The sequence below is a fragment of the Colletotrichum spaethianum genome, assembly GCF_022836535.1.
Source record: "Colletotrichum spaethianum MAFF 239500 DNA, contig37, whole genome shotgun sequence".
NCBI classification, from domain to species: Eukaryota; Fungi; Ascomycota; class Sordariomycetes; order Glomerellales; family Glomerellaceae; genus Colletotrichum; species Colletotrichum spaethianum.
This window is the reverse complement of record NW_026054807.1, coordinates 382191-401165: the sequence shown is the minus strand read 5'-3', so window position 1 is coordinate 401165 and position 18975 is coordinate 382191. Positions and strand designations below refer to the sequence as shown.

General features: G+C 51.7%; 2 protein-coding genes across 2 annotated transcripts; both read left to right on the top strand.

Annotated features, from left to right (window-relative positions):
* Nucleotides 1–720: 720 nt before the first annotated feature.
* Nucleotides 721–2888, top strand: ColSpa_10687 (phospholipase A I; the record flags this gene model as incomplete). Its single annotated transcript, XM_049276899.1, has 3 exons — nt 721–1765; nt 1817–2389; nt 2452–2888. 3 exons carry the CDS (start codon nt 721–723, stop codon nt 2886–2888), a joined length of 2055 nt encoding a protein of 684 aa, XP_049132856.1.
* A 22-nt stretch (nt 2889–2910) lies between these two features.
* Nucleotides 2911–4060, top strand: ColSpa_10686 (uncharacterized protein; the record flags this gene model as incomplete). Its single annotated transcript, XM_049276898.1, has 3 exons — nt 2911–2984; nt 3161–3839; nt 3860–4060. The coding sequence occupies 3 exons, from the start codon at nt 2911–2913 to the stop codon at nt 4058–4060; spliced, it is 954 nt and encodes a 317-aa protein (XP_049132855.1).
* Between the last annotated feature and the right edge of the window lie 14915 nt (nt 4061–18975).

Genomic DNA, 18975 nt, shown 5'->3' with positions numbered 1-18975 from the left:
GCACGTTGCAGTTGCGTGCCAGCACTCCCAGGTTTCCTCCTACATTGGCGACTGCCGGTGTGGGTTCGAGTCCTCACTCGGAAACGTCTGTTTATTGGGCAACGTGATGGATGGTTAAATATCTTGCGTCTTGGCGTCATGTAGTATCGTATTGCAGCATAGATGAGCCGCTGCCGAAAGGCTTGTGAGGAGAAACATGAACTGTGTACGGACTTGTGTCATCAAAAGCACACAGTGAATCTGTCCAAAAAGAAAGGGAAAAAACAATATACAATACAGTACATAAAAAACCGATGGCTGTACCGCTTCTGAAAGTGCATCAGATTCGCCATGTCATGTCAGGTTTGGCAAGGGGACCATTCCACATCCGCGTCACACACGATCGGTGATCGGCTGGCCGACCCAACTTTGTCTTTGACTACCATCAGCCAAGAGTGATGCTGCTCATGGTGTTCCGACTGGCGTACACCCTAAATGCAGGCACCCGCGCAACCGCGAACAGCCGTCAGCCGCTCTGGGTTTGACCAGACTGTCCGGCCAGAAGTGTCTTCATGGTGCTGGCCAAGGGGTCAAAGACAGTTTTGGATCTCCCCAAAAACATCGGGCTTCGGATCCATCTACCCACAGCTCGTTTTGGCTTCCGAATTGCCCTTATACTACTATAAGACAGTCGCCTCGTCTCCTTTGTAGTAGACAGGCGACCGCAACCCCATGGCCATAATGACCCGTTGTAAACACACCGGCTGGCTGCGCGTGTCGACCAAAGACCAGGCCTATGTCATTGAAAGCTCAGACCGTGCCCAGAGACTGCTGGACAGTCTGCCGCGTCCGGACAGCCAATACCCAAGTACACTCGTGTTGGTAGGAAATGCGACCAAGCGGGTCGCTATGCAAAGACTTGGAGTAGACATCACCCCACCCAACACAACCCGGGGACACGGTGAGATCCATCTTTCCCTGGCCCCGGTCGGCGCGTCCGGCGGGAGGCCCACCCTGATTGCCGACGCCGACATCCCCCACCATAAACGGCTCGGGAGGCCGAGGAAATCTACGCTCTGTCATGAACTCGTAACAAGGTCAATATCGACTGCGCACAGCGCAACCATCCCGTCCACAGCGGTGGCATCGGGTGACCATGTCTACAACCGCACGCTTTTCCCGTTTGCAGATGTGGTCTGCCTTTTTGCCGATGATGTCGGCGGTGTAGAGGTCGTCGCACAGCGGCTTGCGTCGTGGCTGACCTTAGAAACGCCGTCTACATCGTCGGTGCGTCCCTGGCTGGTCGTCGTCACGAACGGCGGCGAAGAGAGCTCCGCACGCAACCAGCTGTTACAGGCCGTCCGCAAGAGGACAAACGTCCATGCATCCGAACGTTTCCATGGCGTCCGCGTCATCAGCCTGGCCGACACGTCTCCCAAGTCTCTGCGACGCCGTCTCCATTCCCTGCGTTGGGACATACTGAGCAACGAGCTTTCCTATATGGCCGAGACCAAACGAGTTGAGCGCGTCCTCGCCAGTTGCCTTTTCTCGGCCACCCATCTCGCCGGTCTCCTACGCCACGCCACGGCGCAACTCGGTGATGCCGACGCCCCGCCCCTCAACTTTCTCGCCCTCTCTCGACTGGACAACCCGGTAGCGGCAGATCTACAAGCACACCTCGCGCGGTTTCTCACACATTGCGACTCCGTCGACGCACTGAAGCGATTCGCCGTGCCTGTCATCGCCTCCAGCTTCCTGCTGGACCATTACCCCCCGGGCATGCACCGTACGTCCCGCGGGCTTTGGCCAACCCTGACTGTTACTGACCATCCCGCAGTCTTTGATCCGCGAGACGTCTTCCAGATGTTCTACAAAGACGTGTGCTACAACGTGTGTGGCGCCGCCGTTCTGGCGCACGAAGGGTCCACCGACTTCGTCTTGCCGTCTCAGTTCTCCAAGATGATCGAGGCCCAGATGACCCGTATGTTCCGGCAGCTGACGATGGGCCAGTCCGCGGCGTCACTCCACCGACAGCTCGTCGCCGCCTTCGCGGAGGACTGGAGACGGCTTCGGTCCGACAGCACGTGTTTTCATTGCCTACGGCGTCGTCCGCAGTTCTTCCCCGAGTGTGGCCACGGCCAGTGCATGGATTGCGTCAAGATCTTTGGGGTCGCGAGTGCGGCCGATCCGTGGCTGATCGACGTCGACGAGTGTCTCCTTTGCGGACATAACGTCGGCATGCAGATACGAGTGAAGCCGGACACCGCGTCGCCCCGAGTGCTGTGTATCGACGGCGGCGGGACGAGGGGAAAATACCCGCTCAAGTTTTTGAAGCAGCTCGAAGACGACATTGGCCTGCCGGGCCACCCTGTGCAGAAGAACTTTGACGTCGTCTTCGGGACCAGCTCAGGTTCGTCGTGGAACGTTGCCGTTGCATGCGTGATTTACTTCGTAGCTGACACCTCGTGGCAGGCGCAATCAGCGCCGGTGCTCTCTGCATCAACGGCTGGACGGTGGACGAGTGCATTGCCCGCTTCGAGTCCCTATCAAACCAGGCATTCACGCCCCGCGGCGTCCCGTCCATTCCCATCATAGGTTCTTTCGTACGACTGATGATGCAGATTCCTCTTGTCGCCACAGCTGTTCGTGCCGCAGCCTTGCTCCTTTTCGATAGCAGGTATCCGTCGCGACACATCGAGCAAGCATTGCGAGACATGTTCGGCTCGGAAAGAAGCATCGCCGACTACTCGGCCGCCGACACGATGGGTGCCATGGTCGGGATGACGGTCGCTACTGTGCAAGACGCAAGTGCCTGCATCTTCACCAACTACAACGGAGTAGGCCACCGGGGCGAAGATCACGGTAGTCTTCCCATTCCGCTGACACGGTCTGCTGACGCGATCCGATGACGCGATCCAACACCGCAACCCGATGCTGATGGGCTTCACAGAGTACAAGGTGTTGACGACAAGCGACAGCGGCGGGCAGGTATCTTTGTGGGAGATGTGCGTGCTTACTCGGTGTCCATACATCACGCCTGCATCTTGCTCGTGTCGTGGCTGATCTGACCTGCAGCATCCGATGTGCAACCGCCGCTCCGTAGTCAGTACCGGCTATCTCGTTACAGCGCCGCCGTCGATTGATTGCTACACGATCAGTTGTTGCTAACGGAGTCGTACAGCTATTTCACGCCTTGGTCTATCGACGGCCTCGGCACGTTCCAAGACGGCGGCCTGGTGGCCAACAACCCCTCCGCGATCGCTTTGCAAGAGGTGGCTTCGCTTTTCCCCGAAACCCCCGACCCAAGCCTCCTGGCCTCGGCGGGTACAGGCTCCTCTCGGGAGGAAAAACAGCTAGCGCGCGAGCCCAACGGGGGATGGCGGGACTACTTCCCCTTCCGCCTGGCGCGGGCCTTTCGGACCCTTCGCAGTGACAAGAACGCCTGGCAGCGGCTCGTGGCGCACAAAAAGGTTGGCCGATCGGGTGAGTTCTTCCGCTTTGACGTCGAATTCGACGGCCCCGAACCGCCGTTGGATAGCCTGTCCAGCTTTGACGATCCCGAATGTGATGATGAATGTACTTTCGAAGGCCTCCCGGCATTGAAGCGGTTGGCACTTTGCGCAAGGGCAGAGCTGTTTATCTTTGAGCTGCGTGCTTCGCGGCCATATCTGTTTTCTGATGGAGGGTACGAGTGCTGCGGACACATCCGTTGTCGGCTGGGTGCCCGCTCTGAAAGCTTGAAAGAGTTCGTGTCGCAACTCGCCAGGAGCAAGGCTCACTTCCGTATCGGCGGCCATGAAGTAGCATGTGACTTTGCGTCGTACCCGATGACCCGGCCAGACGGCCATTTCTTTTTGGAAGTGAGGTTTCGTGTGGCCAGTCTGCAGGAGTCCCTGGCGTCTGCCTGTGGGAGACTCCCGACGAGGGTCGCAACATCAGCGGCTCACCATTTACCGTTCAGCAGCTGGTGCGGAGCCAAAAGCTCGAGCAGTGCTTCGGTACGTCTGACCATCGTACCAAACGATGTCGAGACGATGACGATGATGAGACAAGCCGTAAACGACCAAAATGCAGGCGGTAGCGGTTTGCCGTTAGCAGAAGAGACGAAGACATCCGATGCCGTCTCTGTTCTGGTATCGGTAGCGTCACGAAGAACAAAGGTTGCTCAGTGTCCGGACTGTTGGGCCGTCGTCTTTTTGAGGCACCTTTTGTGAGCAACACTGCTGTAGCATGGGTGCGCTTCATTGCTCATGGCGGTAAATTATTTTTATTTTTATTTTGGTTTTTGGTTTTTGGTTTTCGGTTTTCGGTTTTTTGGGCTGGTCTTGAACACTACGGAGTTAGGTCGCTGACTGACTACGCTGTTGGACGAGACGGTATATGACGAACGTGAACCTGAGACGAAGGTGTGATAGAAAATACGTATGTGATACAGAATCCGTCAGGGCGGATACTTGGTCATTGAATAAACGCCATACACTACCTGTACAGGCTGGCTCAAGCCCGTACTTCAAGCAAAAATCCTTAGGTGTGACGGTGTCCGTATCGACAGCAAAATTCCAGTAATGGAGAATCACAGTTGCGTAGGACTCCGCCACGTTGAGAAGATGCTACCTGACCGTCCAGCTCCGCGTCAGCGAGGCAAAATTGGCCCGAGCGACACGGCAAAGTCCGGTCGAAAGCTGAGCCTTCTCGACCTTGTTATCCCACACGCGTTGATTGGTGCAGGAACAGACGGCGTACGATGGTCCAAGCTCCTTCGGCCAGTGTTGCGCAAAGGGAGGCCCGTGGCGGACGCGCATCTCCGCAGTTGCACAACACCATGCATCACAGACGGCCTGCCGATGGCTGGGACATCAACAACGACAACGACGGCGTCGCCATCAAGCGACAAACACGACAGTGATGTTATCTTTCTAGGTTCGAGGACAGGTAGGTGACGTCTAAGCAACGCGAACTAGCGCTGACGAGGTCGTAGTGACGAAAGCAGCATTTCAACTAGAGCACCGTGATTATCTTCGACCGCGCGCAAACGGTAGAAAGCAACCGTCTGGGCAATCGTTTAAGAAGAAAATTCGAAAGCCAGCGTCATCACGTAGAAGGCGCCCTGGAAAGACACTACGCATCGAATACGTTCATGTTGGTTGGATAGCATGTTCGCACAATCAGCCGCATGATGTATCCCATCGGGTGCGGCTGAACAGCACTTTCGCCAAGACCACAAAACACCCACTTTTACCCTTTCTTACCCCGCATTCAAAGGAGTACTTAACGATACGTCACTTATCCCTATGCTCTTTTGCCTATTATCACCACTATTATTACCATTTTGATTGATGCTGTAATGTCTTCCGCCTCTCTTCCAGGTGGCGGAGGCTCTGACTGAAGGATGTGCCGATGGAAATAATCGAGACCATCAACCCTGCTTACGCTGTTGCCATGGGAAGAGAGACTCAAAGTTGAAGTCGGTGAGGAGGAGACAAGGGGGGCCGGGACAGCCACCACAGTCCGTGTCGCGGTCAGCAGCTCAGCAAGAAATGGAGTGGTAGGTGTCGGCGGTGTCGTTGAGAAACGGTCGGGGCTGCGAGACGACCTCGAACTCAAGACTTTCTCCTTCACGTTAGGCCCGAGGTCGGAGCAGAAACCGTACAGCGGACAACTGGCAGCTATGGCATACGCACTGTGGATGCCGTTGTCAGACGTCACGAGCGAGAGGATTACGATGGTGACAAACAACAAAGCGGCGGTGCTTACGCTTCGACGACCTCACCAACAGTCCGGACAAGAGTTCATACGGTGCATCTACGACTCGGTAGAAGGCCTGCGTCGAGGCGGCAACACCCTAACAGTCCAATGAACGGCCACAAGCGAGGATGACGAACTGCTTAAGCAAGCAAGGCTCAAGCGCACGAAGCCACCAAGGAGGGGGCCACTCCGCAGGCACGCTTTCCAACGGCGAAGTCAACGACGCTCAACGTAGCACGACCAAAGTGCTCACCAGGAAGAGTGCTGCCGGAAAAGATCGGACTATTCTCCAAAAGAGTCGACAAACCGCTGCCAGGAAGCATACCCGCCAACTTTACGACAAGCTTACTTGGAAAGAAGCGACCACGCTTGCACAACTCAGAACCGGAATGGCGAGACTCAACTATTATCTTCATCGGATCGACGCAGCGTCTTCGCACATCTGTGGATGCGGACAGGCAGCTGAAACGGTTGAGCATTTTCTCTTCCGATGCACAAAATGAACGACACACCGTAGAGAGATGCTCGAATGTACAGAAACACAGAAAAGAAACATATCTTTCTACCTAGGAGGCAAAAGCTCATCTGACGACGACAAATTGACGCCAAACATGCAAGCGGTTCGAGCGGCGATTCGATTTGCGCTGGCAACAGGCCGGCTGGACGCGAGGTGATGAGAGACGGAAGTGAAGGTCAACCCCTCCCAACACATCAAACCCTACATAACCCCAACTACATAACAACCCGTGTCATAGAGAGCACGCACCGCTCAAGCCGCCGCAGATAGGACGTTGAACGCTTGGAGAAGTATGTAACTTCAAGATGGCATGCAAATAATACAACTGAAGCCACGGGAATTCGCAGTGAGAAGGCAGATGTGGAGGAGTAAGCAGGAAGTGGAGACATCACGTATGGGCTTCAAGGATACAGACACATAAGCTAAGCAATGTACATGTAGTCAGCTTTAATAGTCCTTTCGGCTTCGCTGCCGGGCGTAATAAATTGTGTGTGTCTGTGTGTGCGAAGGGGTAGCTCTAGTTTCCAGCGGGAATGCAGTGCAAGTTGACCTTCACAGACCATTTGAGCGAGAGCAGCCACAAATGGCTGCGCTTAAAAAAAAGGGGGTTCCACATCGAGAGCCGGAAATCGATCTCGATTGCGAGTGTTAGAACTCGCCCTTTCCCGAGAACATCTTCATACTGTTATCGAAGAGCAGAAAACGGCGCAAGAGTCCCGCAGTCGCAGCAACAGTTAGAGCTGCACGTGTGTCGGCGAAAAAAAGCGGATGTGGATGGCCCACCTTAAACGGCAGGATGTTAGTGCCAGATCTGGCCGCAGGAGCCAATTTCGTCTCCTACTTCTAACCAACGAGTCGAGCCCCGACACCCTGGTCATCCCACGAACTCGTCGCCTGGTCTAGATCAGGTCCATCTAGAGCCAAATGTTTACCCAAGGATTGACAATGGCTTAGTGACGTCGGTTTTGCAAAGGACCGATCAGCCTCTCCTTATTGATGTTTTTGCAAGCGGCTGGAAAAAGAGGAGCTTGATAAACGTATAAATAGAGTCATGTTGTCCGGCTTGGATTAAGGAAGTTTCTTGTTGGGCTGGGCCTCTGGCCTCCATCTGCTCAGATGCCGTTGACGCTTTTCCGACGATGCCCGTAGCGATGCCGTTGATGCTTTCCCAACGATGCCGTTGATGTTTTTCCAACGATGCCGCCTAGCGATGTTGTTTTTGCTTTCCCGTTGACGTTTTTCCAACGATGCCGTTGATGCTTTTCCAACGATGCCGCCTAGCGATGTTGTTTTTGCTTTCCCGTTGACGTTTTTCCAACGATGCCGTTGATGCTTTTCCAACGATGCCGCCTAGCGATGTTGTTTTTGCTTTCCCGTTGACGTTTTTCCAACGATGCCGTTGATGCTTTTCCAACGATGCCGCCTAGCGATGTTGTTTTTGCTTTCCCGTTGACGTTTTTCCAACGATGCCGTTGATGCTTTTCCAACGATGCCGCCTAGCGATGTTGTTTCTGCTTTCCCGTTGATGTTTTTCCAACGATGCCGCCTAGCGATGTTGTTTTTGCTTTCCCGTTGACGTTTTTCCAACGATGCCGTTGATGCTTTTCCAACGATGCCGCCTAGCGATGTTGTTTTTGCTTTCCCGTTGACGTTTTTCCAACGATGCCGTTGATGCTTTTCCAACGATGCCGCCTAGCGATGTTGTTTTTGCTTTCCCGTTGACGTTTTTCCAACGATGCCGTTGATGCTTTTCCAACGATGCGCCTAGCGATGTTGTTTTTGCTTTCCCGTTGACGTTTTTCCAACGATGCCGTTGATGCTTTTCCAACGATGCCGCCTAGCGATGTTGTTTTTGCTTTCCCGTTGACGTTTTTCCAACGATGCCGTTGATGTTTTTCCAACGATGAGGGCGGCGAAATCGGACTCTGCAACCTCCACGTGGTGCCGCCTGGGAACCTATCTTTTCAAAAGGTAGAGCCAGTGCAGAGACGTAACGTTGTGTGACTGCTAACGGTAGCGAGCGCTGTGCACAACGTTTTTCAGGTGTGCAAGTGGCCTTGGACTTGGAGTGCAGGGTTTGTTGGGTTGGACAAATATCTATACATACACCACCTATCATCAAAACACCAGCGAGATCGGCGCGTCGGTGAACCGAGAGGTCGAACTTGAAATGTAACAGCAAAGCTGCACGTCTTCGGACGAAATTAGAAAAATACCATCTGACACTGCTTTTTAGGTCAGACATGGGCGACCTGGCTGCTCTGCTCTTGGATCTAAGAAACATCTCTCGACAGATCGACAACGAGGCAGGTTGATCCTGCAAACCACTTAGTTAGTAAAGAATAATATTGCTATTTATCTTCACAAGCAGGACAAACAGAGGCTACGCTGGTTAGGTATATTCAAGATAACCCAGTGCAAGCGATGGTCGGCCTTCTCAAAACCGGCTTCGAGGCTGGAGGCACGGTCATACACAGCCCGGGCAGTGGAGATTTAGCCCGCGCAGTCTTGCCCCAGGATAACCAGGGGTCTTCATTCTGTCCGATGCTGGCGCCATCTTTCTCTGGGTCAGAGTGCTTACTTGAGTGCTTACATAACGGGTTGATACAGTACTTCGAGGGAAACATGAACCATTCTACAAGGCAACGTTCACATACGGCTCTTCAAGCTGCAATCCCAAATTCTGGCGCTGCTGCCCCCCCCCGGATCAGCCATGTAGTGACTTGGGGCTCGGTTTCGGATTTCGGCACTGCCGTCCCGCCACAGCTGCAACCAGGTGTCAGCTGCCAGGAGCCGGTTCTGGCTTTTGATGGCTATTCTCAAGCCTGTACCAAGGATTTTGCTTGTCTCGACACACACCCTTCCGGTGTGGTCCGTGTCTGGCTCCATCTATGTACCTACTATATTGGAAAGTCGAAATCCAGAAGTTGGCATTCGCCGCTGTTGGAACTATGCGCCTCCAGCCACTTTTGGCTATCGGGGTAAGGTCTTCCCAGCCACGCAACAAGGGTCTTGCTTGCATCCACGCTTTCTCCCTCCCGCCTGCAAGATCCGTTTTTGGCTCTTGCCAGGAGCTGAGCCTGACTGGTCTTCGGCTTCCTTGCTATACGCCAAGGACCTTGCCTGCTATTCTTTCCACTACATACCCTGTCTGCAGTATCCACTCGTGCCACTGCCGGTCCCCGAATCAGCTTTTGACGCTAGTGCACTGGCGTGCTACTAAGAGCCGCTTCTAGCTTTTGGGAGTGTTCACCCCCTGCCAGCAATAGGAAGGTTGCATGCACCAGTACATGGCCCGTCCGCAAAACCTATGCCAGACTCCTTCTACTATGGTATTATGGTAGGGGCCGGTTTCGACTTTTGGGGTGGCAAATCCCAAGCCTGTAAGAAGGACCCTGCTTGTCCCGACATGTGCCCTTTTCCTAGGATCCGTATCTGGCTTCATCCACTGTATTCGAGAGTCGAGGTCCTGAAGTTGACATTGAATGCCGCTGGCGACTGGGGCAAGGCCCTCCCGGCCAGGATCTTGCTCACTTACCTACAACCCCTGTCTTCAGCATTCGTATCTAGCTCTTACCGGAAGCCAGTTTTGGCCCGTCCTCCTAGCCACACACCAAAGACCTTACTGACCACTCCATTTCCCCATGTCCAAGAAGTTGGATCTGGCTCTTGTTGAGCGCTATTCAGGGTGTCCCCAAAATCCATTTCCAGTTCCGGCTGAGTTTAGAGCGAGATTATCCCCAGCCACACGACAAGGATCTTGCTTGTTGAGTCATGTAACCGGTTCGCAAGATCCAAATCTGGTTCTTTTGGAAGGCCATTTCTCACTTTTGGATTCCGGCTTTGGGAGCTTTGGGAGATGATCTCCCCAGCCACGCGACTAGGCTCTTGCCCAGTTGTGTGGAAAGGGATGTCGAGACCTAGAGATCCAGTTCCAACGTCGCCTCAACGATGATGCAGGTGACAGTTCTGGCCTTTGATGGAGGATGAAAGGTCCTCCTTGTCCCACTACCTCCGCTGTACGCTCCATATCTGACTCTTGCCAGGAACTGATTCCGGCTGGTCTTCCCAGCTACAGTACGCAACAAAGAGCTTTCTTCCTCTACTGTTTACGGTGACTGCAGCATCCATATCTGGCTTCCAGTTGCTATATTGAAAAGTCCGAACATGCTGAGAGCCTGTTAGACCCCCAAGATCCCAAGATGAGTCATCCAAGCTACACAGCGAGCACCTTGCTGTGCCGTGTATGGTCCCCGCGAAGACCCATTTCAGGCTCCTATTAATATAGTGGAAAGCCATGGCCTGGAGACCCAGTTTTAGCGCCCCTACGACAATGACGCGGAAGTCATTTCTGGCTTTTGGTCGACGGCCTTCCCAGCCGTGTAACGAATAGCGTTCTTGCTCTACCATGTGTTCTATCTGCACAACTCATGTCCAGCTCCTGCAGGAGCAGGTTCTGACCTTTCATGGAAGGCGTTCTCCACTATCCGACCACGACTCTGACTGCTCTGCTACGTCCCCGTCTGCAAAATCCATCTCCAAATCCCAGTTGTTACCTTGGAAATCCGTGACCCACAAATCGCCTTTCGACGCCGCTGCAATTGCCTCTGGAGAGCCTTCTTATTATCATTATGGAGTCACTATCCCCGGCCATATAGCAAGCACCTTACGTCGCCGTGTGTCCTGTCCGCTGGGTCCTGTTCCGATTCCCTAGCCTTCGTCACTCTAGGTCGAGCTCCGAAAATCCACTTTCACTGCGATTGTGCACATGGCGAGTAGCACAATGAAGCGAGAGAGTCGCCTTTTTCGCTCCCCATTCCTCCGGTTGTGGCGGTGTCCGCTCGCTTCCGCCATGAGCAGAGTCATAGCGCTTGACGACAGTACTAGCGAGCAGGCAAAATATATCGCTGTACTTGGAAATCCCCATTTCCGGCTCGACTCGCCAGCTGGAGCATCATCAATCTTCACAACCAGAGGTGTTTGGAGTGGCTTCTTTCGGCAGTGACACCATGTGAAGCAGGTTCACGCACTTGGCGCATCTGGTTGTAGGGGAAGTGATGTGTGCTCAGAACTGAGTGGCCCTCAAACATGCCGCAATGATCATGGGGTCACGGTCAAACTGCCCAGAAGCATCATGAGCTCAAAGCTTCACTCAGTATTCTCCCCTTTGCGGCTCGTCCCAGCGAACGAGAGTTCACCTCAGCCGAGGCTTCCACAGAAACATGTAGCTACCTTCCTCCTCGCTGACTCTGACGAAGAAAGCGGTAGCGTCAAGCAGGAGAAGTCGTCAGCACGAGGGCCTCGTCTGCAGGAAACGAGCTCCACGAACAGCCTAGCGCCTCAACATTTGACGACTGAAATCAAGGCCGCCTGCTCGGCGGCCGCAGCGGTTAGACCCGATGTCACAGCCAAGAAGAGTGGCGCAAAGCCGTCATCCAGAGTGGCCCACGTTTATGGGAAAGCCTCCACAACGCGGACGCTACACCTGAGGACAACCAGCAGCGACGGCGACATAATCACACATTGTTTTAATTGGAATACGAGTGACCCCATCACGTCGTCTGCCGAGGACGGTATCCCGAGACCAGACTCCCCTACCATATGAGAGCGTTCTTGGTTTCTATCACGACGCCTTCCTATTATCAAATTCACGTGTTCATATACTCTAGTAACAAGTGATGCAAAAGTGAGCACTTGGCCGACAGTTTGTGCGGCGAATCTGTAAAAGAAGACGTAGACGTTTTCGCAAGAAACCTATGTTCGCCGACAGGTGGACTTTGACAGTATTAGACAATGAAAATGCCGGGGATGACTGTGTTGAAAAGAAAAATGCCTGCTTTGGGCAACCTCGCATCCATGAGACGGCTTTCTTTCTGGCTCCTCAAATGCACATCGTCTCATTCAGCAGGCTCGTGATGTACATAGTACACATACATCTAGAGTACCTTTCCCCTGACCGTAGGTTATTGACACATCCCTACCCCTTCTTGCCAGAAATTGTACAGCAAGCCGATTGCTGCTTTCAAAAACACAAAGGTATCGTGAATCACGCAATAAGCAGCAGTTTGCATGTCCCATGTGACTTCCAACACCAGAATTGTCCACAAACAGCTGCAAGAACAACCTCTCGAAGTAGACAATCAGAAACCAGATCCGGATGCGGCTCCGCTTCCATCTTATGCGTCATACATATGTACGGCATGCCTACTTTAAAACGAATGTAGGGGGAAGAGAATGGCAAAAAGCTTATCAAATTCGGTTGTCAAACGCCAACCCTCATACATAACACAGCATGCTGTGTACCTAGTCTACTTTTGTGCACAAAACTCGACACAACGCTTTATCAAGTCAACAAGTAACAAGTCAACATGACTCTTCAACAGCATCCACCGAACAGAAGAGACAGAACCAACGAAAATTGCGACAAAGCGATCAAAAACATCATGTGGCGTTGTGAGCAGATAAGACGGCGGTACGGGGCCGACTTGTACATCCAAGTCCGCTACAAGCACAGGTACTATGAGTACACGTCCTCAAATGAGCAAAATTTCCCCAGATCTAGGGATGAACTGGTAAGTCGAATCACATAGTAACACCTCAGAGCTAAATTACCGAAGGAGGCCACATATCCCCTTCCAGCGAGGAGGTCGCCAGTGGATTATGGGGAAAGAAGAACTCGCAGTGAGCTTGGAGGCAGCGTTGCTGTTAAAGCAATCAATCAAATTTAGTCTCAATGTTGATTGGCTAGCGGAAGGACAGCCTCAAGTTTCATTGTTCAAGTTGGTTAAGTTGATTGATTGATTTGCTTCACCGACAACGTTGCAAGTTGGAGGTCAATGTTGCGTGGTTAACGTTTGAGTGCAACATTGCAACCAAATCTTACTTGCAATTGACGTTGATCCCGCCTGTAGAGTAGTCGCCCTAAGTGATGGCCTTTATAGTGTTTCACTCTCCTCATTTCCTTTCATGCTTGCGTTCTTTTCTTTCCCTGACCTATAATCAGCATCATGTGTGGCATCAACTAATTTCTCTTTTCTCTGAGGAATTACATAATTCGCGGAGAATGATTGCGCGCAGGTTGCATGGAAGATCGAAACTAAAAGGTTGGATCATTGAAACTAGAAGCCTAAAAGCCTAGCAGATAAGAATACGTAGGGTTATCTGTTACGGAGCAGGAAATGGCTAGGTCTTGCAGCTATACTCTCTTGGGAAAACCGAAACGCGTGCCAAACTAAGCAGACCAACAAGACAATGGGTGTCGTGATGTCTCGCAAGCGGATGCTGAAGGTGTGAGTAAGAAGATTCATCACGGAAGAGAGCGAACATTAACGGGCGGGGGACACCAACATTTTGCAACTCATTGAATGAAGATGCCCACTCGATTGCGATTAAGAATGTAAAACCGGCTGAATCGGGAGGCCAGCGGTCGAGGTCGTCGACACCTGGCGACTCCTTGCAATACTTCTGCATGAGAAGCTGAACCACGGGGCTGAGAGCCTTGACACGCTGTTGTTTGTGGCTTTCAAGAGGCCGACAAAGCTGTTGGTTTGCTACTTGATTACTGACGTTAGACTCCAAAATATCAATCTTTGACTGCTGCAGCCGCCAGAAGTCTACTTGCCGATTTTCACCAATCCCGCATCGGTCACCAATATTTCCTTACTTCCCAGCGAGGGGTGCTCAAAACCGTGGGCTTCTAGAAAGCTGAGACCGCTCACGACCTAGCGAATAGCATCTGTCATCAATGGTCCTTTGACGCTATGCTCCTCGGAGCTTACCTGCCCAACAATCGTACCCAGCTGGGCTTCATCAGGATATATGGGGCATTTAGCCAACTGATGCAGGCTGATTGTCGTGCACTCAAGTACTACGTATAAGTAAGTTTTCGTCATATACGCATGTATGAACTGGACAATGTTCTGGTGACGGAGCCTTCTGAGCTTCGATAGAGCGTCTTCTGATTCCGACACGGCCAGTCTTCTGATATGGACTAGCGTTCGTTGTCTCACCGCTACCGTTACGCTACCCCCGAGATCGTGTAATTCGAATTCTGCTCTGTAATGCTTCCAGGGCGAGTTCCATTCGATGTCTGGCGTGCGGACCGAAAAGTGCTTATGTCCCGATCGAACGACGGTCCGCGTCATATCCAGGTTTGTGACGTGGTCTTGTTTCTTCTTCGGCTTTAATTGTACATGCGATTCATCGTTCGTTGCTGCCTTATTAGCTTTAGGGCGTGCCTTGTGATCCGTTGCAATTGTATCTGCAAGACTATTTTGCGCCGGAAAGACATCGATTTGGGTCTTTTGGTTGGGTTCCATGATAATTATCGGCATGTGTGCTCCTGCTTATGGATTCCACGGCCATTCAAATGTGTATATTTATAAGCAGACTCGCTGGAAGCAGAACCTAGCGATTGCGCATGGCGTACAGGTAGAACACCGGCTCCGAAACGGGCGACATTGGAGGGGCATCTCTGTCACGCGGTCAGCTACCCAACTCAACATCTCAAACCGAGTCGGTAACTGTGATCCTGCAATGGCTTCTGCGCAGATAGATGACCGAGTACGTACATACAGTTATGAGCATATGTTGCTCCCTCGGTGCACAGGTTCTCATTGTTTGGCAATTAAGAAGCTGCTGTGATGTCTGCCTCAAATGTCCATTAATGGCTTTGGTTGCTTGGATTCACGGTAGGGCGAGCAACGGGAAAATCCTCGAGTATTTACCTGCTACATGCAAAATTGGCACTAGAGGGCGGCCAACATCGTTCGAAATCCATCAACATGCGGAGCACAATTTGCACGCTGCCAGATGATTTTCAGAATGTTTGTCCAGGATGAATGTCCAATGAACGTGCTCGAGACATATGACGAAACATAAGTGCTTGAGTTTACTACCGTTGGGCCAGCGGGCCAAAAGGCAAAATGTTCGGTCGGCAGACCGAACCCCAAGCTACTACATAAGTGAATCGTGACAAGAAACCTGGTCATAACTGGGACACTTGGTACAGTAAAAGGCATAACGGGCTTAGCCAGATTTCAAACTCAACATCTTTTGTAGTCGTGGTGTGGGGTCATGGCTAACATGGGATAGCAGATTACAGCTGTACTTGCCAAGTACTGAAAGAGCAGCCGCTATCAGAGTTAAGATGTAAAGGTTTCAGAGCCGGTTCAACTCGTCGTTTGTCGGGTTCGATTCTGGCTCTGTTAGCAAAGACTCCACCAATGACTTGCACATTACAAGAGGCGTCCACTTACCCATGTGAGTAGCAACTCCACACCACCACTACTAAAAATGTTAACTGCAGGATTTGGCGACGCCCAATACGCCTTTTACTGTAAATCCGCTCTCTGTAGTCAAGGGTCTGTTTTCTGGCTCACATAAAGTGCCAGCATCAGGCTTCATCCTGTATGTAAAACCATCCGCATACATCAACTTTCTCCAGACTGTCTATCAATCATAAGAAGAGCAGGAGGACCGGATTATAGACACATCGCAGCAGGTCATAAAATCTATTCGATGGTCAACAAAAAGCAGCAAACTGAGAGCGACCTCGCGGACCGCAATGCTTTTTGGGAAGTACTTCGAAGCAAGGAGTGCAATGATGCCCGACTCACGCATCGACTCGAGTCCTCTTTGTCCGACCATAAGCGGAGATGTGTTAGACAGATTGCAAAACACCAAGTCTTCTACCGTGCTTTTGTAAATCTATCTGGGATTCCGGGCATTCGAGCAGGTCTAGTTATCGGCAACCTTCACAGGCTTATCACTCTCAAATGTGACGAGGTTAGCTTCTTGTCCTGGACTCAAGCTTTACATAAATTAATCGTGTCTAGGAAGTCGTGAATTATCTCCAACACATTTACGACACATGGTTACGTCTTGCCGGGGGTGTCGTGTCCAATCTAGGAAAGATTGATTCGTTTACTGTCCAATCTCTAGAGCACCGGTGCCCCAGGTTCTCAGCACAGGATGAAAGAGCGCTCCAGAACATTGTTTTGGACGGCCTTGCCTTTAGGCGCTTCAATCGATCGGAACGACTTGCCATCTGGGAAACCCTTTGCTCCTTCGACTTTACCATTCCATCGCTGTCTACATTTTGCAGCGATTTCAAGTACCTAGAGCTGTGTGCAAAACCGATGAAGCGCTTGATTTCCATACCATATGAGGGCCATACTGTACAGACCGCGTTTTCAATGGCTTTCCAACAACCGGCAAAAGAACAAACCCAATACCCAATCGAGAACTCCGACATGAAGTTTTCCTACCGGGCTCTTGAATCGAGAGCCTGTTTCCAGCTTGGATTGCGGCAATTGTGGCTTTTTGCGATGAGAAATTTCCGAAATCTGGAGAGTAACCCAACTTTTCTTCCCAAGTTCGCGAGTCTGGCATCAACTTTGGGATTTGACACGAGCAAGATCCGTTCTCTAAAGTCTATGTCTCCAGATTTGGAGATAGCACGGCAGGCATTGTTGTTGGCTCGACCACCACAAGACTACGATTACGACGTTGTTGACTTGCAACCCGTAGTTAAAAATATTGCCAACGAATTTCCTGATTTACATCGCGTCGGTTCCGCTCAAAAATCATTTGAGTTTTTCACCGACGATTACAATCTGAGACAGAACTTCCGGCCATGGTTGAATCAGATGTCGTATGCGGACGCCACTGCATGGCTGTTTATCGACGTCATCGATAAGCTACCGGACACGAGGAGCGAAAGAATTACCGACCTGTTTATTCTCAGGTCTATATATTTAGCCTTCTTTTGTTTTTCTCGTCGAAAAGATCAGCAGTTACAACTTACTTCGTCTGGGAGCACCGTAAGTGATAGCCAGTCCTATTCATTGGAATACATCGCACCACAGAGATTGGATCTTCAAGAAATACCAAAAGAAAGCTGTGAAGAAATCCCGACTAGGGGAGAGAGAACTGCAGACGCAGAAAAGTCATCAGCTCGTAAAGTCACCCTTATATTCATCACAAAGGAGATGAGGAGAGAAGAGTATGTATTTCTTGATACTAATAACCCAAACGAACCCTTTCGTTTTCAACTGCTTCTACAGGAGATCATGGCGAACCAGAAAGTCTTGCCTGTTTCCGTAGGGAAGCAACCCTTATTAGTCACGGACTGTTATAATGAGGTGGTGGAGAGAGGCCAAGACCGCATTCTGTTGGTAAAATTAGGCCAGACAGATACGGACCATATGATTTAGCTGTTTTGTGCCATGTGTCACGGGATCGCGTGCCAGGGTGGTGCCAAGGGTATCGCGAGTCATGGCTTCGCCATGACCCCTTTTCTTGCGGCAACGCACAGCGCGATCTCTCTTTCCTCTTCTTCGTGTTACGTCTTGTATCTAGACCTGACCCTACGGGTCAAAACTGGCAAACGAGCGTGGAAAAACTGGCGTAGCAAAACTGGCGTAGCAAAACTGGCGTAGCAAAACGAGCGTACCAAAACTGGCGTACCAAAACGAGCGTACCAAAACGAGCGTACCAAAACTGGCGTACCAAAAACAAAACTGGCGTACCAAAACTGGCGTACCAAAACTGGCGTACCAAAACTGGCGTACCAAAACTGGCGTACCAAAACTGGCGTACCAAAACTGGCGTACCAAAACTGGCGTACCAAAACTGGCGTACCAAAACTGGCGTACCAAAACTGGCGTACCAAAACTGGCGTACCAAAACTGGCGTACCAAAACTGGCGTAGCAAAACTGGCGTACCAAAACTGGCGTACCAAAACTGGCGTAGCAAAACTGGCGTAGCAAAACTGGCGTACCAAAACTGGCGTACCAAAACTGGCGTAGCAAAACTGGCGTACCAAAACTGGCGTAGCAAAACTGGCGTACCAAAACTGGCGTACCAAAACTGGCGTACCAAAACTGGCGTACCAAAACTGGCGTACCAAAACTGGCGTACCAAAACTGGCGTACCAAAACTGGCGTACCAAAACTGGCGTACCAAAACTGGCACCAAGCCGAGACCTAGAGGTCCAGTTCCAACGTCGCTGCAACGATGAGGCAGGTGCCGGTTCTGGATGTGGGTTGAAGTTGTCCCCAGCCACGCAACCATGGTCCTCCTTGTCCCACCACCTCCCCTGTCAACACGCTCCACATCTGACTCTTGCCAGGAGCTGGTTCCGGCTGGTCTACCCAGCCACGCAACAAGCAGCTTTCTTCCTCTACTACATACGAAGACTGCAAGATCCATATCTGACTTCCCAATTGCTATATTGGACAGTCCTGAACATGCTAGGAGCCGTTTGGGCTCCCAAGATCCCAAGATCCCAAGATGGGCCATCCAAACTACACAGCAAGGTGCTTGCTGTGCCGTGCATGATCCCCGCAATCCTCATTCCCGGCTCCTAGTGATGTATTGGAAAGCCATGGCCTGGAAGGCCAGTTTAGCGCCCCTGGAACAATGACGTGGAAGCTGGGTCTGGCTTTTGGTCGACAGTCTTCTCAGCCATGTAACAAGGAGCTTTTTTGACCTATCACGTGTTCTATCTGCACAATCCATGTCCGGTTCCTGCAGGCGCAGGTTTTGACCTTTCATGGAAGGCGTTCTCGGCCATCCGTCAAGACGAACTTGCCAGAACCAATGCGCCGAAACCAATATGAAGGCGGGTCAGTGGCGGCCCATTACCCAGGTCAACTTTTGCGTATCTTTGACCTGACCGGGGCTAGCATTGGCGACCGGTAACGGCTTTGGAGATGTCAAAGAAATGGAA